The sequence below is a fragment of the Ptychodera flava genome, chromosome 6 (assembly GCF_041260155.1).
Source record: "Ptychodera flava strain L36383 chromosome 6, AS_Pfla_20210202, whole genome shotgun sequence".
NCBI classification, from domain to species: Eukaryota; Metazoa; Hemichordata; class Enteropneusta; family Ptychoderidae; genus Ptychodera; species Ptychodera flava.
Window position 1 is genome coordinate 41,542,556 of NC_091933.1, and position 23,718 is coordinate 41,566,273.

At 37.1% G+C, this 23,718-nt stretch overlaps 2 protein-coding genes across 3 annotated transcripts; both read right to left on the reverse strand.

Moving 5' to 3' along the window:
- Window positions 1-390: 390 nt before the first annotated feature.
- On the reverse strand, window positions 391-21,497 carry LOC139135827 (sorting nexin-6-like). Its single transcript, XM_070703561.1, has 10 exons — window positions 21,373-21,497; window positions 18,093-18,218; window positions 15,887-15,988; window positions 6,648-6,854; window positions 5,883-6,072; window positions 4,795-4,879; window positions 3,674-3,800; window positions 3,436-3,525; window positions 1,559-1,624; window positions 391-1,077 (listed from the first exon to the last, which is right to left on the reverse strand). Exons 1-10 carry the CDS (start codon window positions 21,373-21,375, stop codon window positions 874-876), a joined length of 1,200 nt encoding a protein of 399 aa, XP_070559662.1. The 5' UTR covers window positions 21,376-21,497; the 3' UTR covers window positions 391-873.
- LOC139135826 (zinc finger protein 862-like) lies at window positions 9,643-14,618 on the reverse strand. 2 transcript variants are annotated; one of them, XM_070703559.1, is made up of 10 exons: window positions 14,158-14,618; window positions 12,890-13,233; window positions 12,463-12,666; window positions 12,094-12,255; window positions 11,620-11,811; window positions 11,102-11,356; window positions 10,773-10,952; window positions 10,489-10,619; window positions 10,148-10,346; window positions 9,643-9,891 (listed from the first exon to the last, which is right to left on the reverse strand). In XM_070703559.1, exons 1-9 carry the CDS (start codon window positions 14,408-14,410, stop codon window positions 10,340-10,342), a joined length of 1,728 nt encoding a protein of 575 aa, XP_070559660.1. In that variant the 5' UTR covers window positions 14,411-14,618; the 3' UTR covers window positions 9,643-9,891; window positions 10,148-10,339. The 2 variants fall into 2 exon arrangements, with proteins under 2 accessions (XP_070559660.1, XP_070559661.1); XM_070703560.1 differs by having other exon boundaries at window positions 13,541-14,288.
- Window positions 21,498-23,718: the final 2,221 nt, after the last annotated feature.

A 23,718-nucleotide genomic window follows, 5' to 3' on the forward strand; every position in this document is an offset into this window, starting at 1 on the left:
GAGAGAAAGATCCGAGATCTGGTAAATGTAAAGATACATATTCATACCAGCTTGTGCATCTCTACTTTGGACATGTTCAGTTACTCAGGCAGTTCATTTTGCTGTTTCTCCCCCTTGGACACTTCAATAGTTGTCAATAGTTCTGCATTGAACATAAATAGTGTAATGTATTTGCGGAAACACTTACATTTGAACTTTGTAAACATGTGTACTCTACAAAGGTAATTCTAATTCAAACAAGGAATGTTGGGATAACTATTTGCACAATCTTTACGGCATTTTTTTGTTTTTGTGTCCATATTTTTTTTTAGTTTTTTTAAATATTTTCTCTATAATCAGTTATATTCAAAGTTTATGTATCTGTAATCAAATTACAAATAATTCAGTAAATTCCAATCATAAAGCTTGGTATTCATTTCAGTTTTCAAAAAGTCAATGATCAATAAACTATCTCTACTTTGATTTCATTTTTAAAATTAAAATTTTGTAGTACATTTTGCAGATCATTTCTCAAATACAACGTCATCGGTAACATGCGGTATTAACTTCCATTTGTTTCCTGCCTACAATTCCTTGGTCTAATTTGTCGATTTTCTCATTTATTAAAGATTGCATACCCCATCCTCAGGATCTGAATTCCCTTTGGATCCTCTATGTCATGTATGCTGCTCTAGAGGGAGTATGGCCACTTCACGAAATAGCTGATGGACTGTGAACACAAGGTTATAATTCAAAGGGGCCATACATAATTGGGCTGTCTCAGAAAAGCATTCAAACATGCCATGTACATAAGAAAGATTACATCACAAGTTGCAAGATTGTACATCAACAGTTTCTACCAGCCCTGAAGTATATCCCCAAATATGTTTGGCCCTAAAAAGGTTTGGATGGTGTGTATACAACAGGAGATGTTTGTGGATCATCAGCTGCTGAATCTCCCGAATCCATTTCTTTCAATTTCTTTAGATCTCGTGCAAGCAGTGCATAGGTATCCCTGGCTGTCTTGACTTTAGCCTCTGCATACAGGATTAAAGCTTTCTGGAAGGCCAGGACACGTTCCCTGTGATACTTCACGATCTGAAAGACATGAATAAGAGTTACAAGTGAAAGAATAAGTGATCACAAATATTCTGTTCTTTTTTCAGAAAGGACAAACATTATTGTTCATGTTAACATACTATGTATTTCCTAAATCAAATTACTGGTTCTTTGAAATATATGTAATCTGCAAGTATAATGAGATGCATAAATCTTTATGCAATATGTGTAACTTAATTCTCTCAACACGACCCAAAACTTCCTGAATTGATATATTTCCCTTACTAAAATCTTTTATCGTGAGGTATGGACGAGTGGAAAGAATGTCTCATGGAAATTAAAACACATTATAGCATCATCACTGAAACAGAAGGATACTGACTGTAAAATTTGTACAGAATAATAAAGGCTTCAATGGATACCAATGTATTTCATATGCAAACAGCATGACAGCTGTAACTACACACTGGTGTTAGTTTTACTAATTTTTCCCTCAAAAAGTACATGAACAAGTACTTGCCTCTTTCTTGGCAACATCTGAAATCTTATCAAAGGCAGCTTCTGCATCCTTTTTGACATCTTCAGCCTGTTGAAAATGGGGAGACCAATTTAAATATCTCTATACTTGTCTTCCCAGGGTGAAGTTTTAACAAAAGCTTCTCATAGTACAGTACAAACTATACACAAAACTAACGTCCCTTTGATATAAACATAGGGCCAAAGTCCCTGAAGCTACTATAGACATGGATTAAAAATTAAGTATTTCCTGACTGTATGAAATTATCTCACTAAGGTCATCCTACGGACAAGTAAACTAAATATTAAAGCTGTCTGACCAGCGGTTTTGAAAGAACAAGCAACTCAACAGTTGACAGAGCTCTGTTGAGTTATGTAGAGAATAACCTTTTGTGACACATGTATTGATGAAGAAGGTGGATATCTTTGATTAACAGTGTGAGTTCTGTTTAATAAGTTGAGACTGTACATACTCAGAGAAAGCACACTGAAGAGACAAAGGTTTGAAACTTAAGAAGTTCAAGGTCATCAAAAGCATTATAAGGAATCATGTTACACTTTCATTGCACTGTTTACACAGATTGCATAATTGCTATAAATAGCACATGAGGAATCTTTATACAGCCCAGCTTTACCATAAAAACCCTATCACTTTGACCACTCTTTTAATTGACCACTCTATTTTTTTCCTCAAAAAGTAATTTTATTTTATCCTTAATACCAAGTCAACCATAAATGGAAATTAGAACTTTCTCTTTCTCTATCTCTATCTCTATCTCTATTGACTATTTTGAGCAATTTCTTTTAGATAACATACAGGGCACAATAAATGACGGTTCAGAATATGTCAAAGTTGGGATTCAGGAAAGTTGCCTTTACATGTTTTAATCCTCCAAGATGGTAAGCATTTCACTATGAACTGTCAAAAAAAGTTGAACTTTCTGATAATTCGACACTAAAATTATTTTGGCTTTGATGATTTCCTAATTAATTCATTATTTAAAATCATATTAATTATTTTTTTCTGGTGAATTGATAGGGTTTATACAGTACAAGAATTACATACAATGTAAGTCAAATTTTGACCAAAAATGACAAAAAAATTCCTTAAAAATACAGATTTGCATATTTCATCACAATTTGAACAAGTCTAAGTTGGGTTACCCCTAGGGACCTGTATACCAAATAACAAAGCTGTCTGACCAGCGGTTATGAAGAAGAAGATTTTTTACCAAAAACACCTTTTTTGGCATTAATTTGCCTATTTTCAACAATATCAAAAATTAAAAAAATAGTTTCTCAAAATCGTATTTTTCATCTACACAACAAATATCAAATCAGTAAGTACTGCGGTTCTCAAGATATTTGAGTGGACGGACGCCTCACAAACGGACATACATACATACATACATACATACATACATACATACATACAGACTGACGACGGACGCCGGACGGATACCCATCCCAATAGCTTCTATAGACTATAGTCTATAGTAGCTAAAAATCATGTCAAAACACAGCAATGGATATCACAAGCACATGATATGATCTTCTCAGGTACACGATAGAAACTGGGAAGCATTTTGACAAAATATTGAGATGACAATTTGATAAAAAGTAACCAACCACAATACTAATATGACGACACAAAAATGCATTGATAAGGGAATATTTTAAAATTAAGTGCCTAATCAGACAGTGACTATGTGTGTACTTATCACACAGGGAATATCACCAACTGCGATGCACACTCTATGTGTACACATATGTCTTTGTGATGCATGTGAGTGTTGGTGTATATGTGATAAAACTTTTGTAACTTCGTCGTGGAGAAGTCTGTTTACGGCAAAAAAACAAGATAATGAAAATTCCACTTACTGCATCCCTCTTCTGTGGTTTTGCTTTCTCTAAATTCTTAGTAGCAGTCTCTAGGTCAATCATTTTGCACGTTCTCCGGTAAAGCATTTCCTGAAAAAGACAAATGTAAAATTGAAGTTGCAATTTGTGGATCTGTCCTACAAGCAGTCAAAGGATACTGTATTTGAAGATTCACAAAGAGCTAAAAAGGGGAAATTATATCATGTACAAAGGCAGCAAAACACAAAAATGTTCTCACCTTTTCAGATTCTTGATACCTTGCATAAAGATCTAAAGTAAAGCCAAGAGTATTTTCATCATTTGCTGAAAACACTGTTATGCCATGTTTATAGTCATCAAGTGCATGGGAAAATTTCACTAACATACTGAAAACAAGGAAAAAAAAACATTACAGTATCATTATAGGAATATATTTCTCGTGGTAATATACTAGTATTTGGTGTCTTTTGTTTCTCCAACACACTTTCAGTGATGACTGATATTGTAGTCAAAGGACTGCCAAGAGATTGCCATGGTGTGTGAGATTGAAAATTTGAAGAGTCAAAAGTGTGAAATCATAAGATTTAAGGCAAGAAAGGGGAAAGATTGTACATGTGATTTATACATGTACATGTACATGTACATGTAGTGGTATATGATGTCTTGGAATGATGATGATGTCTTGGAATGATGACATATAAATCAACAGGGAAAAAAACAAGCACTGTGGTATAGAATTAAGAAGTGATATAAAGGCAATATACCCAGTACTGTATCTCTTGTATACAATTCTTTTTTTAACCATGCTTCAAAGCTGTTCTTTTCAGTTAGTTTGTACCACTGCTTTGTTGTAATGCATGTTATAAAACTCCAGGAAGATGCCATCTTACTGGGGTTGAATTGCGAGAGCTGAGATGCAACAAGTTTTGTTATTTTTGATAAACTCATCAATCCCATTTGCCATCTTCGTTGTAATTTAACTTACTTTCCCATCATGAAAAATATCTTGTCTAAATCTAATATTAACACTCACAGGGAGTAAAACATAGACACGAAACATTAATATTTCATCTATGATAACTTGGCAGAAAATCATTTTGCAGGACTGGTTGAAATTCCACTGCAAATGTACCACAAGAGTATTTGGGTTTCTGTAATTTTCCAACTAATTTTCCTGTGCAAGGCAAAGAATTAAGGCACTCTGAGGAACACTTACAACACATTTATGAAAGCAGTTACTCCATTTCACAATTACACTTGGTGTGATCTAATTACCATCTGAAGAGTGTTTGGAGCAGTGGACAGGAACGAACGATTTGCACAGAAACCGACTTGGAATCACGATGATACAATGTATTCTTGAAACAAATAGTTACTTACTTGTTTGCGCTTGCACTTGGACCTTCAAGTACACCCCCTCCAAGATTGAGCATTGTGGATAAATGTGAATAAGCGCCTTCTAATCCTGGATGCAAAATATAACAAATAGGAGAAAACACATCAACAAAAAATAGTGGTACTCTCAGTAAAGAAAAGCCGTCAATGGTTTGAGGAAGGGAACAATGAGGTGAATTAGAGGCAGGATTAAGGTAGCTACATACCTTTTAGACACTTTCAGATTTTTATTTTTTTCTCAATTGAACACGTCCCAAGCCCCATAAAATATACATTTTCTGAAAGCCCTGATATAGAGCTATCCGACCAAGCACAGTACACGGTCATTATTTGCATAAGAGTCACGTGACAAGCGTTTTGCTGAACCTTCCAAAACCGTTTTTTCCCGCCTTATGTGAACACGCTGCAAGATTTCCGGTTGGAATTTCTTCATTGACAAGCCTTGACAATATCCTTCAAAACCGTGTCTGGGATTTTCTTTATATGCCTTTGGTTTTTTTTAATGCGCTCTTAAAGGTGTTAGATGAAGGTGCTTTCAAGGAATTTTAATTATCACGCCATATAATTTGAATGGAGCCTCCGGGAAAAAATCGCAGACACTGTTTTGAAGGATATTGTCAAGGCTTGTCAATGAAGAAATTCTAACTGGAAATCTTGCAGCGTGTTTGCATAAGGCGGGAAAAACCTTTTTTTGGAAGGTTCAGCAAAACGCTTGTCACTGACTCTTATGCGAATAATGACCGTGTACTGTGCTTGGTCAGATAGCTCTATATCAGGGCTTTCAGAAAATGTACATTTTATTGGGGTTTGGGACGTGTTCAATTGAGAAAAAAATAAAATCTGAAAGTGGCTAAAAGGTATTTAGCTACCTTAAAGAACACTGCCGTGATACTGAACCATTTCACAAATCACTACAATCCTAGAGGATCATGTTGCATCATGAAACCAGATTTTTTCCACAATAAAGTTAGTGCTCAAGGTTCTTGATGGGCACCAATTACAAACTATGCTTTCAGTAATACAATAAATTGATTGAAATTACTGTAAGCTTTTCTTGACATCAATTTACTTACTTAACTGAATGTAGACCATTTTGTTAAAGTTGTCACTAGCTTCTTTTGTCAAGGTGAGCTTGTCGTTACAGTTATCACGTTCTTTCTGGAATGTGTCGTCAATGTCCTTGTGATTTCCTTTCCTGGCCTCACCAACTGCTTTTGACAGATTACTAAGAATGTTCTTTTTCAGCTTTGTTCTCATTGGTGCCTACGTGAAAACAGGAATACAATAAATTGTCCAGCCATTGTAATTTTATAAATTTCCATATTTGGCGTGTGTGTCAAATAAACCAAATATTGTAATAATGACAGTCATAACGTCAATGTGAAACATGTATTGATAGATATTTAGTCATGGACTGACAGAAAGATTAAACCTATTTGCATTTTACCCCATGTAATAACTCATTCTTAGTACATTTATAAAGGAAAAGTGATTTCAAGAAAAAATATCAGTTACTGTTTTCTTGTAATCACACTGAGAAAAGTTGAGAAAATCATTTAAACAAAAGAAAATAACAAGAGAAGACACCATTAAATTTTGAAAGCAAGACTTCCTCCCAAAACACTTGTCTTTTCTGAATATTGTAGATGTACCACAGGTGTTTTAAACAGCTACTGGAATGAATTTCACATGAATTTCATCAATCAACGGAAATAACTAGATGAAGGAAATACCGGTAGACAACGACTGACAAAAAGACGATGCAGGCACATTTCAATTTGAATTTATTTCCAAAATTTATTAATTTGAGCTGCACAGAATTGCACTAAAATTCTCACCTCTTTGTCTACAAGAAACTTTCCAAGGCTTTCCTCTTTGCCCAGTAATTCATGTTTGAGGACAAGCTGCAGATATTTTTCTAAGCCTCGACAGTCCTTGTGAAATTCATCTCCAATGAGGGCCTTGCTGCCGCTACCAAGCTGTTTCTTGGATTTGGCTTCAGCCCCTGATGCTGATACACCGGGTTTAGGTGGCAGTGGAGGGAGCTGCAAAAATGGATGTACAGGGAAACAAAATGCTTACAATTATTTCCTGCAAAAAGTTGTCTGCATGTATTGTGTTAGAACTTTTGGCTTTTCCTTGTAATATTCAAATGAAGTCAATTTGGTTCTACTGCGATTGGAACTTACAAAAGTACATGTACAAAATGTTGACAACTAAAATTGCAATAACTTTGAACTGCATTGCAATCAAAACATTTGACTTTCTCTATCTGTTTGCTGTGTGCTGTTTGTTAGTATGAAGACAGCAGATACCCCAGATCTCTTCTGGCACACACGTTGGTAGAAGGAGGTCTGTACAGAAAGAAAAGCCAGCATGCAGTCTGAGGGCTCTTTGTCCAACAATACACAAAATACACACAGCAATGATACAACACAGTTTACTGTATTCAACATAAACTGTCTGTGACAGTGATAGTTGGCTTGAATTTTCATGATTTTTACCCTATAATACATACATTTCCTTTTTCTTATCCCAAAGTAATGTCAAACATAAACACAATGCTTTGTGTATAACTTGGAACATCACAGTTGACAAATGGATTCTAGTCTGGACTAGAATTCAGCTTTCCAGGATAACTCTGGACACAACACATAACTGTACATGAACAGACAGTATTAAGAAGTTGAACCATTTTCTCGAGGGTCTATGGTTGAACACTACGCATTTCAACATTATTCTGGACGTGGAATACCGTACTCGTCCGAGTATAAGCCCCCGGTTCAGCAACACTAAACAGCGGTAAAACTAGCGGAGGGGCTTATACTCGAGTAACCCCATGTTATCTGCCATGCACACTTAATTTATGCTAATTTTATGCACAATTTTTTTCAACACCACTCGATCTTTCTATCGCTTTCAAAATCGACTTACACATCCAAAGGAATTGATTGTACAATCTCTGAATACAGAAGTGATATTTTGGTGAAATTTCAGTGTCGAAAAAAAACCCAAACTTGAAACAAAGACGTCATGTATGCTGCTGATAAACAGTAATATGTAGTAATGTGAACAGGCATGCATTGCCTACACAGGAAGGCAACTCAATATTCCAGTATCAAACTGTCTACATCTTGTGAAAATAACAACATAACCAGTGTTCTCCCCAGGATTTTGAAATAGGGTGGCGGCTAATTTGCATATTAATTTGCATAATATTTACATATCATTTGCATGATTTTTGCATATGTATCAAGGGATCTCTACTTGCAACTGCAACTACACTGAAGACATCTTACTTTTAACACAAGACGCATTTGCTTTACATGATCAGTATTTTTATTAACATTCTCAAACAGAGGACATCAAAAACTTAATCATAAATGGTAACAACATATTGGACAGGCAGATTAGTTTTGTCAAATTTTTATCCATACAATGTCAAATACTTGTATACATACTTTTGTATACATACAATAACACTTACTGCACAGCCAGTAAGATAATGCATAAATGTAAAAAAAACAACGTAACAGTCATGTAAAAAAAACCAAAAAATGCATAAAGTCAGTGTATGTAAACAAGTCATCGTTGATGACACAGTCCCCACTTGTTAATGGGTACTTTGATTACATGTCCTAAGAGGATAGAGTCCTCTTCATTAATTGAGACATGCCCAAGTTTTGGCTAAGGACACGAAAAAATTGTAACAAAATGGCTGCCATGCAGCCATATTGGATCATATCAAGAAACAAATTGACATACATATGTATGACATAGGTTAATGTCCTTGTACCAACTTTGAATAAAATCCGTTGAAACATGTCTGAATTATTGCTCTGTACATGAAAATATCGTAATAAAATGGCTGCCTAGCGGCCATATTGGATCGTATCACATAACAAATTGACGTACATATGTAAGACATAGGTCAATGTCCTTGTACCAACTTTGAATAAAATCGGTTGAGATATGCCTGAGTTACATTGTATGCCTCTGCATATGAAAAAATCGTAATAAAATGGCCACACAGCAGCCATATTGGATTGTATCACAAAACAAATTGACATGCATATCTATGACATTGGTCAATGTCCTTGTACCAACTTTGAATAAAATCGGTTGAAACATGTCTGAGTTATGGCTCTGTACATGAAAAAATCATAATAAAATGGCCGCCTGGCGGCCATATTGGATCGTATCACAAAACAAATCGACATGCATATCTATGACATTGGTCAATGTCCTTGTACCAACTTTGAATAAAATCGGTTGAAACATGTCTGAGTTATGGCTCTGTACATGAAAAAATCGTAATAGAATGGCCGCCTGGCGGCCATATTGGATCGTATCACAAAACAAAATGACGTGCATATCTATGACATTGGTCAATGTCCTTGTAATAACTTTGAATAAAATCGGTTGAAACATGTCTGAGTTATGGCTCTGTACATGAAAAAATCGTAATAAATTGGCCGCCTGGCGGCCATATTGGATCGTATCACAAAACAAATCGACGTGCATCTGTATGACATATGAAGTAATCCTTGTACCAAGTTTGAATGAAATCGCTTCTTGCATCTCTGAGATATCTGCGTGAACGGACGGACGGACGCACGCACGCACGCACGCACGCACGCACACACGCACGGACATGACCAAACCTATAAGTCCCCCCGGACGTAATCCGTGGGGACTAATAAAACAATGTTACAGTCATATAAAAAATACAAAAAATGCATTAATTCAATGTGATGTAAATAATGTAACAGTCATATAAAAAATACAAATGCAAAGTTTTGGCAGTACAATAGAGCAATACAAGCTTGTAAACATAGTACTACTTTCAGTGAACCACAGAGACTATTCCTACACTTTCTCCACTGACACAAGCTCCCTAATCTAAATTGATGCGCCTAGTCTTCTTTGATGCCCAGATATCAGCAGCTGCAGAGAAGTCGAAGTGGTTCAAGTCAGGCCCCTCCACACTGATAAAAGTCAGGCACTGCAGGATCTTCTCTGACAATCTGTTGCGCAGCTTGGTCTTTATTCTTCCAATGGCTGAAAAGCCACGCTCACAGTCTGAAAATGGACAAGAATAGAAAATGCATATAAATAATAGAATTGCTGTATTTGTCCTACAGTACAAAAGTTATGTTGCAATGCATTCAAGTAAATTCAAGCATTATATATTAAAGTATTTTAAATTAGTGAATTATATTACAAATTTAGCACTAATCTTCAGATTCCTTTCTACAAAGTACTTCTGTTGTTGGTAACAAACATGTTAAACAGTACTGTATAAACTTCTTTCATATACTTTATAGTATTTACTCACCAGCAGTTGACAGGGGCAGTGTCAGTGCTATGGAAGCCAGACGATGCAGTGAGGGTGTGATGTCAGCAAACTTGGTGATTACAGTTTCTAGCATCTCTCGGTAGCTAAGACCCTTGTACGTTGTTTCCATGGATGACTTCAGGAAATTGAATTCACTGGTGACTGCAGCTTCATCCATGCTGTAATGGCTGATTAAGGTCTGTTAAAGAAACCAAGGAAAGATATGAGTCATGTCAACACTGAGAGGGAAAACAAACAAACATAAGCTACCTGAATGGGAATTATGACTTTATGACTACATTCAATTGTCATGATTAAATTAATATCAGAACACTACTTACATCGACATTTCCAGGCTGGCATCATCTTCAACAAGGCTCGGGTCAAAAATAGAGAATGCACCAATTAGTTGCACATCAGGAAACCGTTGCTCTAAGTTATCACAGACAGCATCAATGTACTTGTCATATACCTAATGATAAAAGAAAAAGAAATCATTTTACTCTCTGCAGTACAGAAACATGAAGTTTATTTCAATTTGTAAAAGTTCAATGCAAATGTTATTAATATTAATACAAATACACATAACAACTATTGTTATGAATGAAAATACAGCAACTCTTACCTGGTCTTTGAATCGTTGCTTTACAGCATCAGTAGAGGTCACACTGTGTTCTGCAAGATCTTCATTTAGGTAGGACTCAACATTCATGGTATGTGTTCCTGGCTGGGTCTTCAGTGTCCTGATCGCAGTAATAGTGCTGCTGATGATTGTATCGAGAATAGTCACATCTACATCTTTCTTCTGCAAGTAGATTGAAAAAAAAAAATAAAAATTTGATTTCACCTTGATGAAACATGTTTTGGATTCATTAATGTTGTATCAATATTGATCATGGAACACTATCTTTGCAGGAACTAGCAACAACAAAAATGCTAAAACCAAATACACACCTGAAACATTAATGACAGTCTTGTCAAGTGGGGTAGAACATCACTGAGCATCAGAATGCTGGCTACAAAGTTGAACTGCTTTAAGAACATGGCAAGACCAGTAGCTGTCGCATCATGTCGTTCTTCCGACTCCCTCTCAAGGCTGACTATAATAGATGATAATGACCTCCTCACTGCATCCACAGCTCTCTGATGAGATAACCATCTGACGTGTTTAGCCTCCTTCAGACGAACCTCACTGCTACCAAGGATTTTCTGTTTAAAAATTAAAAAGAAAACAACATTACATGGCTTGGAAAGTAGAAAATAGGTGAATTGAGAAAAAAAAAAGATCAAATCAGAAAGTTCTGTTTCAAAATAGGATTGGATAAAAAGGTCATTTTAAACCTAATGCAAAAAAACTTTCCACACTCCTGACAATAGAAGAAGCGTTTGACACAAAAGACGTAGCAAACTCCCTGTGGTGACTGAGGTACAAAGTAATACAACTGACTTGATAATGATTTCTGCTGGCTTACCTGAATTTCTTGTAAACCAGCCATACGCACTGCCGAATTCTGATAAAAATAAAATAACTGCTGCAAGGTTGAACTTAGTCTCTTCAAGTAGGGGATGCCTGCCATCGCCTGTCCTGCTGCCAGCGCCAGTCTGTGTGCCACACAGTGGATGTTGATCATTGACGAGTTAAGTTCTCTCAACTGAGTTGCTACCTGTAACAAAGGAAAATAATTTTTATTTTATTTGTTATTTACATCAGATATTGTGTATATCAAATCACACACAACTACACTATATTAAATAATACTGACAAGTACAAAAAAATGTAGAAACAAGACAATATAATTGTAGAAAACTATCGTTATATTTGAAGAAAAATGCATCAGGGCTCACTATTTTACACGAGACTACTGTGAAGACATGACAATTAAAAAAAAACAATCTGGTGAGAGTGATGCTCACAAAAAGACAAACTGCTATAATGGCACACTTACCCCAGTTCGCCTGCCAACCATGACAGCTGCCCCGTCAGACCCAAGAGCTGTACAGTCAGTGAAACTAAGATCTAGCTGTGCGAACATGTCCTGCGTGCTCTTCACAATGCTGCAGGCTTTGCCATCGGCTAAATCGTCTATATGTACAAATGCTGTCTTTACCTGTGAATGGGTAAAAAGAACAGGTTTCATTCATTTATTCAACTAAATGTGTCAGCTTCTGAAACAAAACACTATCACATTGTGAATTTACTCTTGAACATAGTAATAATTTACAACAGTGCGTGTTATTCTCCTGAACTCCTAAATCAAATGCCTGCACCCTGCATACAATAGAACAAAATATCAAGTTGTGTGATTTGTACTTACTTCACACTTGTTGTCTGTAGTCTTGATGTATTTGATGTACGTTATGAGTTGCTTCAAGATGGCTACGTCGGTCGTTTCATCCATCAGAAGACTGAAGGTGGGACTTGAACGAATACTCTTGTAGATGTCATCACTGATCACTGTGGCAATGCTCATAAGCATTTCTTGGATAGCACGTTCAGAGGTGTAATGTGCATTTGCACCCTGAAAGCAGAAAAAAAGGAAAAGATATATGATTATCTTTAAATTTAAATTGGGGTAACCAGTAAATAAAACCTCAATTTGAACATGTATCTTTGGAATGAACATCATCATTTTTAAATTACTGTACTGCATGCATTGATTTTGGGGGAACCCCCCCCCCCCCAAAAAAAAAAAAAAAAAAAAAAATTAAAACAAACAAAACCAAAACTGAAATGTTCCTTACCTGATCTAAATGTTCTAAGTAGGTGCAGCCCATTCCCTTGACGAAATCCATTAGCGATGTAAACTTTGTGGTGTGGGATATCTCGTTCTTCCCTAACCAATACAAACACTTCATCGCTCCTTCAAGTGCCAGTCGTTGCATATTCACTTGAACCTGGAACACTTCGTTGACAGGAGTATTTTCTTTACCATCTCTCTCTAGACCAAGGGCTTGCTGGTGGGCCTCTGTTTCGCTGTGACGCTGAACACTGTCTTTTCTGATGGCGACACAAGGAATAGCACTCCACACACCAGAACCATTTCGGGCCTTCATGTTGAACTTCTGACATGCCCTGCATAGCATTCCTAAAAGAAAAGACGAAAAGGTCACTTTGTACAATAACAAAAGTATCCCGGAAACTTCGATTTTACCCCCGAGTTTTTGCCTCCTTGGTCTGGTTGTGACACGACGCGACGATGATTTACAAAACGCTGTAGCCGTTCGTTCCAGTGAAAATTGTTATTGAAGCCCTACCATAAACGTAAACAGACATGAAACAAAATGGCCGCCGCCCTGCACGATAGATTCTAGAGAGACATAGCAATTATCAACACTCACAAGTTACGGTGGCATTTGAAACTTAAAAATAACTTTCTAGAATAGGAGACCTACATTTGTTCCCCTGAAATGATGAGAGATATCAGAAACCACGCCGAACCGAACGATCTCTGCGTTCTCACTTTGAACTGTTAGTTAGTACTCTCCAGTACTCTCCTCCAATCATACAGTGCTCGGATCGGCACGAGCGCCCTTGAAATACACCGATCAATTTTGACAATATACACGACGCAAGGTTTTGACAAAAGACATTTATCGAACCGATCTGACATTTAGTTTATTAAAATCGCGAAAAAAAATCTCAAGACAACTAGTCCCATGACAGTACGAATGAATAAAACTCAAAACACATCTTGAACGATATCACATGATTGACGGATAGTAAACAACAATAACAAGAAATGGCTGCCATTGAACACGTGCTACGATTGCAACCAGGAAGTAAAGTGAAATCGCGTTTTCGTACACTTAAATAGGGCGATCTCTTATTTTTTAATCATTAGAGTTAAGTTTTGCCCTCAAACTGGTGAATGGGGAGTGAAATTTGCGGGTAATCGGCCGCATGCCGAACACAAAAACTATGTTTACGTATTTAAATTTTATACGGACCGCGGACGTAGCACAGGCCAGTACAGTAAACGAAAACGGGCGACTGTATTTATTTCACCTACCTTTTTCATCTGGAGTTACAATCAACCATGGAAATAATTTTTTCCATGTCGGGTCAACACCAGTTACTCTTCTCTTGTTCTGTGATGATGGTGAGTTCACGGCCTTTCTCTTTGTTGATTTCGTAGCAGGCGATGACAAGATCGGTGAACACATATCAGTTGTGGGGGTCGGAGAACACGTTGCCGTAGGGCTGCTCGGAGATGGGTTGGTCGAACGGCAGAGCCAGGAGTCCATAAACTTGCGCTGAGACATGTTGCATTAACGATTTTCGCTGAGCAAGTGACGAGTTCCTGATTTTTTCTAGCTTTTTAATAGCTCATAGCGTTTGTGTTGCCGACATGTTCACGGCAAAAGTCTTTGAAGCACTTTACCCGTACCCTTACCGCCATCCTTGTCACCCCCAGGCCAAGTAATCAGCGTTGCCGCTGGCCGCGGTGACAACGTCTTTTATTGAACGTCTTTTATTTACGTTAGTAAACGGTTTACACCATCAAATTGCGTTTATAACACCTTCAAAATTAAGATTCTTTGAAATTGAACTTGACAAAACGAGGTTTAAGCGTGATAATTAGGGCCTATAGAACGTAAACAAAAAAGAGGACAATGAACAGGACATTCAAACAACGAATGTCGGTGAAAATGAAAAGATTTTACAAAGAACGGGGCCGTGATCACTGAGTGGCGGGCCAAGTGGTAAGCGTGGCGGCCTTGTTAAAGCGTGGCGGGTGTGGCCGTAAGCGTGGCGGCACCGCCACGCTATTTGTCCGCTGGGGAGAACACTGATAACAGTGAAAATTGTAATAGTCACCAGGAAAAGTCTTCACAAATGAAAGGATACTTGCTTCAAGCAAAAGAAACTGCATGTTTTGAGCATGAAAACATCGTGGCCGTGAATGAAAATAAGGCCAAAGTAATTAAATTCTTTGTTTTGCGACCACTCTAAATGGGAAAAGGTACGCATCTAAGCGGCTGAAAAACACACACAAGAAAATTAACACAATGTAATTTGATTGCAGCAAAGTAAAAATTGTAACAAAATTTTAGTTCAGAAAAGCTAAGCGGTTATGTCCTAAAATTTTCTATTCAAATACACTGTGTGTGTTTTCCATGAAAACCTTAAAAACCTAAGCGGTTGGAGACGCAAAACAAAGAATTTAATTACTTTGGCCTAAACGATGGTGGACATGGGTGAGACTATTCTATTTAGGCGACGGGGGTGAGCAGGGTCAAAGAATCAAGATAGTACTGGGAAAACATGTCATTTTCCTTACCGTGCTGTCAAGGGAATTCCAGTTTCCCATTGTTTTAATATCTTTCAATAGTTTCTTTATTATCTAAAAGTAATTTTACCAACTTAAATGACCAAATATACTCTCCTAACCTTTCTGTATTTGAGTTACACTAGGGTAGGGGCTTATACACGGATGTAATGCATTTTCTAAAATCCTCTGAAATCAGTAGGGGGGCTTATACACGAGCAGGGGCTTATACTCGGACGAGTACGGTAAGAAACTTTTTTTGACAGACAGATCAAACTTATGAGAAAAAGCATCAAAAGTTATATTATTAGATTATTCAGTGCCATTGGTAGCTTTACAATTTCTGACCAGTGCCGAAGATGAAACCTTGTTATCAAAAACTACAGAGAATCAGATACATTGTAAAAGTACTGAGATACAATCTTTTTAATGTAATTGCACTCTCTACGAAATAATCATTATTACTTACAATTAATCCACTGACATCATTATTTGTCACAAGGCAGTGCTCTAGCCACTGGAAATCCTCATATTCTCGAATTACATTGACTTCCTTGTTGCTTTCATCTAGCTGGAAGGTAGAAACAGGACATACATGTATGAAACACTCACAGGATGAACAGAGTTTGAAAAACAACTGCTATCAAGACACACAGGCAGCTATGTTTGGCAAACTTCCTGATTTATTAACCTTGATTGTGAGTAATTTATCTTAGGAAGCCAAGAATTGGGGAACCATGACACTAGGTTTGTCTTGGGCTTAAAATCAATTTTTATTTTGTTCTGTTTTGTTTTGTTTAATATCATACAAAAAAATTTCATTTCAGCTTGCTTAGGATTACAGGACTTGCATGGCAAAGAAAGTACCGCCGTGGACGGACTAACAGATTGTGCAAAGAGTTTTACTACAAGCAATTCATGTAATTTGAGAACTTGTTCAACAAAACTCCAATAGGACATAAAATGGTGATTAAATCTGCGGGCCAATCTTAAATGTAGTGATAATACAAATTTACATTGTGTACTGGGGAAATATATACATGTATGTACATGTATGTATAGAAACTGGTTTCTATTTCAGACAAAATTGGCTTTGGTCAACAGGTTCCTCCATACAACTCACACTATGCTGCCACAGTATAAACAAAATGCAAAACACTTGTCATTACGTATTCAAGGGTTCAATAGAGAGGGCAAATATTAATTTTTATTCTACGTAAATTCTTGTTGCCTGTGTAGAACTCCAAATGTGCAAGTATCTGTTTGTGGAAGTCAAAACTTTGCAGTTGGGACTTGTCTCGACAACTATACTGATTTTTTCCCCTTTGAGATTGAAGTACTCAAGACTCACAATCATTGACATTTATCCTATATCTACGTCATACACCATGTACAGTCATCAAAAGCATAACTTAAAAGTCATCATCACAAAAAGAATTTGTTTCTGTGTCTTTGCAACATGGTTTTGTGTTAAAATTTACATTACAGAGTTATTAGTAATAGTACTGTCTCAATTACAATTTGACTGACATTAATGCATGGATTTTAAGACCTCATTTCGTTTCCTTGATTGCCATTTCAAATTATTAGACTAAAAATATGGGAATACACTGTGTAATGGCTATTGATGTTTAAGTCTTTATTACCTTGCAAAATGGAAGGGTGCAGATCACGGAAAAAATGTCAATGGAGTGAAGTGCATTTGTCATACTCAACTAAATATAGAAAATCAAACCCATGAAATTGAAAGGGGAGGTGAATGATGTTTGTTGAATTATTATACCGTGTGAGATAATGACATGGAGAGGGCAGTGTCCATGGAACAGGAAACAACCTTTTTCCTGTTTAACAAGGTTTACAGCATTCTGCATAATGAATCAGCTACAAATAGGCTGTGAGTAAGGCAAATTTTCAAAGCTACATTTACTAGCAAGGGCAGAACCTTGAAATGAATTGAGAGCTAAAAATGCTGTGGGGAAGGCTACATATCTTGTGTTATCAACCTGACACAAACAATACTCCAATGACTATTCTCTACAGTTAAGATCTCTCAACTGTCCTGGTTCAAGTGATGTTTTCATTTCTGTTTTACTGTAGACTATTTTTGAGCCTCACCACTCAAGAACAGATGGTACGTTATTTGAACACACACATGGGACTCAATGATTTCAGAATTTGAAATCTTATTACCGTAGTTTTGGATTTAAGGTAGATACAAATGTTCACTCAAAACGAGACAGATTTGTGTATGAAGTGTTATGCCAATGATCTGGCCTTGATTTTTTGTTCATATATTTACTCAATATGTTGACGTACCATGATATTAACCTGGCCAGTGTCCATGATATTAACAAGCTAAGATGTAAAATAATATCTGCCGGATATTTCGTGATTTTTTTCCCCAACTAAATAACACTTGAATGGACATAGAAATGCACAGTACGACTAGAAGCATCAGTTGATTGTTTGATGATATCATTACAACTGACAGTTGAACAGAATCAGATTCACTTGGAACATTTCTTAATAATATGCATGATACAGATTAAAATGACCAACACAGATCGCAATGGCAAAGCTCTCCAGATGTCACTGGCAATGGCACTGACTCAACTGAGTCATTGTCAGTCAATGCTTCAACATCATCCATGTACAGTGCCGTGATCTTTGCTTACCTTTTTGGTTTTCAACTCATATTTGATGACGTCACCATCCTTGGTGGCTCCAACGACTTGTGCAGTGTACCACGGCTCGAAGGGTTCCATCCCGGCAATGTCACCGTTGGCATCTTGCATTGTTTCCTGGTTATCATAAAGGAATGAAGGATTTGTAAGCATTTCTACAGCAGTGCCATCAACTGATTGTGATCAAAAATTCTATCACCATATGATTGATGATCATTCAGCTCATAAGTGCCATCAGTGATCATTTGGTGGTTTTATATTTGACAGACAGGCCTTCATTTGAGTTGCATATTGTATATAAGTATACTTTTTGACTGGGTGTACACTTTGACCTTATTTAGAAGACGGCAATTATATTTACACTCCCACGCTATAAGGTCGCATGTATGCTTTCAGAAAGCATGTAAATTTCAATGAGTAATCAATGATCATATATCAGTCTTTCTCCTATCAGCTTCATTCTTTTTCTCCATAGAAATTTGAATGTATGTTAAGTAATTACAAAATAAGCTTCATTAGAACTTCCACATATTCATCAGTTCTTTCACTCATGAAATACATGTTAGGTGATGCAAATATCAAATTATGTTCTCATATTACAGTATATTAAACACATCAATAACATTCCCTCATTATAATCATTCATCAATACAAGTCAGTATTAGCACTATTACAAGCAATGAAATAAGGGATCCGTCATTATTTATGGCCTGGGGGTCAAAGGATACTGAGGGGGGTCACTCAAAAAATAGAAAGCTACAAGGGGGGTTGCTCAAAAGTGGAGAACAAGAAAGGGGGGCTACTCAATTTCCAATAGGGGAAAATGTATAAAGCAAGCTAATTCTGATTCTGTAAAGTTTAAAACCAGTGGAATGCCTTGACAACAAACCCATCTTTTATTGCAGGAAAATAATAATAAATAATAAATGTGAATAAATGTATGTCTGTTGCTATTTGTTCATTTTCAAAAAATGTTATTGAAATCAGTGAACTGGAATATAAGTTTTGGAATACTGTCTCATATTTCTGTTCCTTTGAGTTTTTTAGAAGAAAAAAATCTGAAAAAAATACTCCCCAAGTAAAGTGCCACCAATCTCTATTTTTCAAAAGCTCCAACGGCAGGAGGGGGACACCCCCCTCCTGACCTCCTCCCGTGACTGCCTGTGGTCCTTTCGCACCACATCTTTGCCCTCTTGTAAAAACATCATACGGAGCACACTGCATGTCATCAGAACACTGGATACAGACCTGTACATCAGCCCCTGTCACAGCAATGGAACCTCTTTCCGACACAGACCTGTACCACAGGGTTTAATCAGGGTCTGTACAGGGCCTGTCGCAGCAGCAATCCATTTTACTGTATAGATATTTAACTTTCCCAATTTTTTTTTTTTTTTTTTTTTTTTTTTTTGGGGGGGGGTCACTCAATATTTCTGTAGCAGAGAGGGGGGGGGTTACTCAAACATGTCATGGTTGTTGGCAGGGGGGGGGGGTTACTCGAAATTTTGGAGTTTCTAAAGCGATTCCTCCGACCCCCCAGGCCGTAAATAATGACGGCTCGAGTCCCTAATATGCTTGATAATTCCAGTACCTGGTATTAGTAGGAATCAAATATTATATTTATATCACATCAAAGCACTTAAAGGTTAATTTAGAATTCTGGATGAAAATCATTAGAAGTACAAACAATGACATGGGCATAAAATAAAGACTTCATGGTGCGGCAGTGATGTAAGGTTGTGTTCATTTTAAATTTGTTTAACATCTCACATCAAGACAAATCATTTGTATGCTGTATGTTACACTTCTTGGCACTAAACGTTTCTTTTTCTTCATTTGGTGGGAAATGGCAGGGATGAACTGATGACAAGAATGCATCTGAATAATCTTTATATACTTATCACTCTAACACTGGTTGAACTTAAAAATGAAAAAGGCTAAATTATGTGAACACATTCAGCTCTTTGCTAATCCTGGCTGATCAGGTAATTTTTCTATTTCACTAAATGTCTCCAACAGATCTTGTGGAATTTCACACACGGGCAGTAGCTCTGCATGGTAGGGCTATGTGTTACTGGCTATGGGCCTATAACCGGTAACACACATCCCTGCCATGCAGAGCTAACACTGACAGTAGTTCTGTTGATGAATTTAAATGTACGGCGCTGAGACTCTATTCTGTACACATCTAATTGATTGTTCATTTGAAGTAATCTGTTTCTAAATGACAGTTGATTGGATGATGGTGTTTTCTCTCTTGAAGTTCCTGCTGTGTCTGAAATGAGGAGTACAGAATGGTGGGACACATCTGCCAACAAGAACTTTGGGAGACAATGATCATCCTTTGTCATGTCAGAGACAAAATGCCTTCAGGAAACAAAATCATTTTGTTATTATATGATTTGGTTCATGTCTACATCAGCTGGGGGAGAGAGTATTATCTTTTGAAGTTCATCATAACTACAAATAGTACAATGTCACTCATTTCACTCATTACAAAAGGATCAGAACAGCAGACGATTGAGTTCATCCAGCGACTTTTTTCCACCAAAACTATTTTTAATTCTTTCAAAAATTTCTGCCACTTCGAAAGTGGGACACTTCTACTTCTTCATGACGAGCTGTACTTGCTCAATCGAGATAATACAATGAAAGCATAGAGCGAGTAAAACTCTGAACATGGATGTAGTATGTATGGCACCTCCATGCTCTGATCGTCCATAACTGAAATACTGGCATTTGTTTCTATAGAACTGTATCGACCAGCGAAAGATAAATGCTTCGATGTGACCATTATTTTTGAGATCTCAAGCTATTTAGATTGATACCGGTAAATCTGACTGCAGTTGGTAGCTATGGTTACAGTCGGAAACAAGAATGCTATTCACTGGGTGAGGAAACTCACCTTTATCATTTGAGTTCCTGATGGAGATGTTTGTGGAATATCATATCTTTGGAAAAATTACAATAGAAATAACTAAGAAATAACTGAATACGAGGCTTTAGTCACACATATGGAGCCGAGTGAAATACGAAGGCATGTTTCTCTTATCGTTGCATCGAAAAGCCGTGAACATGAATGGCCGCGGCGGTGGGGCGGCGAAGTCATTTCGGGGCGATCGTCTTACCTCCGTCGCCGGTAAATCGTGCACGGAAGGTAGGGCTACGATCATAAATGAAAACGGCCTTGAGGATTACTTGGAAATCTCTCTTTCCAGTCTCGGACCCATGCAAACGTGTTGTATGCATAAAGAGAAATGTCAATACTCACCATGTCAAGCTCCAAGTCTTCTCCGTTTAATCCGCATATACACACCTCTGCGCAAAGCTCACTTCCGGTGTACAAGTCTGCGCAGATGTAATACGCCCTCACCGGCACCAGTAGCACAGTCCCAGTCTAGTCCCTCTACTGCCCTCCAGCTCCACACACATACCGGTACGGTGTCCAGCAGCTGCCTGGGCCGAAGCTTCAACAGAGAGAGTCTCTATCTCTTCATGACGTTTTATCTCTTACTAAAAATTGAACAATACTAAATACTAAAATACAAGCAGAATTTTGAAAACTTTTTATTGTATTTGAAGACGTTTTATTGATAAACAGAGTGAGTACAGTGCTTGTCAGAAAGGTGCAACACTAAACGTACGGTTCTCAACTAACACGAATGGAACTAATTTGGGATAATTGGATTTTCATATTTTCAAATTTCTCAAAAGTGTTAGGTCCACTATAGCTGAATATTGCAATATTATAAATTACTCATAAAAAACAAGTGTATAATGTAAAAGGAAAAACAGATGAACTTACATTTGCAGATTAAACAGACATTACTTCACCATCCAATCCTCCTAAATTAGTTCCAATCGTGTTAACTATTTATCATTGGGAGTATTTTTATCAATTCACTACACACTGTCCCTAACTTGTCTTTTAACAGGGCAATTCCATACGCAAAGTGGTACAGATATATGAGTATTAGTTTTAGTATAAATGAGTGTAGGTGATGTAGAATGGTACGTCCAAAACATATAAATGAGAGTGTAGAGCTAAGAATCCCTTCACTTCTGTCTGAAGATTGCAGGATACATGAACATTATTACTTTGGACTTTAAGTAATTTATGTTATTATTTATAGCGCTCTGCTCTCCGCATCGAGAACTGTAATTTCTCACGAGGACATGATCTGTATACTTTGATATATATATATATATATATATATATATATATATATATATATATATATATATATATATATATATATATATATATATATATATATATATTATATATATATATAATTCCCCCTAAGTTGAACCTATGGGTCCAGGATGGTTGTGAGGGCATAGGAACGTCCGAGTGAAAAGTGTCCACCTCATCATCATGTCTCGTGTTTTGCCAATTGGTCCATACCCGTAGACCTCATTGATTTTTCTTCTCATCCTTGGTCTATAGCGAACGTTATACAGTGACGCTGTTTTTTGAATTAATTGTTTTGTTTTTGTTTGCTGGCGAGATTAAGCTCCCGACCACAAAGCAGGAAAACAGAGATATGTTTACAGAGTTCGCTGTTCAGGACTTACCATTGCGTGTATGCGATAACGCAGACATTTTCTACCATGTTTATAGAGAACTGCCGTTTTGGTATTTATGTTTTTTAACAAACGAACGTGAAAATATGCTGACGCAGCTAGCCTATGTCGATGCTCGACTGAGGATGAGAAAGAAAACCTTTTATCTTGGCCCTTATCAAACTTATTATGATGTCACCGTGTAAGAAAGCGGTTATACTTATAATCATCTCCTTGAAATGTTACGCCGTTTCAAAATCTATAGTAGGATGATATTACAGATGAAGTTACAATCCATACTCTGTGCCCCAGTAAACGTGAACTGCCCCCCCCCCCGCCGAAAGATGTAAAAGAGATGTCTCTAGGTTATTACGGTAGGGTCCTACTAATTGCTCAGATATTTAGAACCAACTTTAATTTGACGATAAACTTCGAGGTCTCTGAAGCTACCGCCAGGGGCGATATTTACGGAGGATCCTGAACTCTTTGAGTGGGTTGACAATTGACCGTACATCTAGCAGGCCTCAGAAGACTTTGACTAATATAGCTAACCATAAGCTATTTCGAGAAGATGCAAATAAGGAGGTATTTTATTTGAAAATGATCTTCGAAAGGGTTTTAATAAAATCAATATTTTAGAAGGAAGTGGGCATTGTTTGTTTCTACCTTCCTGGCGCTCCGATTTAGATAAAAATCATAAAAACCCTCACCTTATGTAGAAACTAGCTGCCAGTAAATAGCGACTATGGTAATTCGCCTCTGGCCATAATCATCATTCTTATAAAAGATATGCACAGGCCCACTCCTTCGGCATTTCTAGCCTCGTCCAGGCCATCATGTAAGCAGCCGTTCCAATGATTTGCATACAGTAGTCTGCGCAAGCGTCATTATCTTTTCAACATGAACAAAAGAGAAACGCTTCCACTCCCCTCCCCTCTCATTGATACAGGACAAAATTGCCAGACAGCCGCCAAAAATCTCTTATTGCCGCTTTTTACAAAATCAACAGATTTGTTAGCTGATACTGCATATTACAAGTAGAATTATCTTT

Coding starts and splice junctions, on each gene's coding strand:
- LOC139135826 (XM_070703559.1), bottom strand. CDS start 14,410: ATGTCTCAGCGCAAGTTTATGGACTCCTGGCTCTGCCGTTCGACCAAC. Junction 10,953..11,101: donor GACTGTCATTAATGTTTCAG/GTGTGTATTTGG, acceptor ATCTACTTGCAG/AAGAAAGATGTAGATGTGAC. Junction 10,620..10,772: donor AGCAACGATTCAAAGACCAG/GTAAGAGTTGCT, acceptor TTTTATCATTAG/GTATATGACAAGTACATTGA.
- LOC139135827 (XM_070703561.1), bottom strand. Junction 4,880..5,882: donor AATGGTCTACATTCAGTTAA/GTAAGTAAATTG, acceptor TTTTGCATCCAG/GATTAGAAGGCGCTTATTCA. Junction 3,526..3,673: donor GGTATCAAGAATCTGAAAAG/GTGAGAACATTT, acceptor TGTCTTTTTCAG/GAAATGCTTTACCGGAGAAC.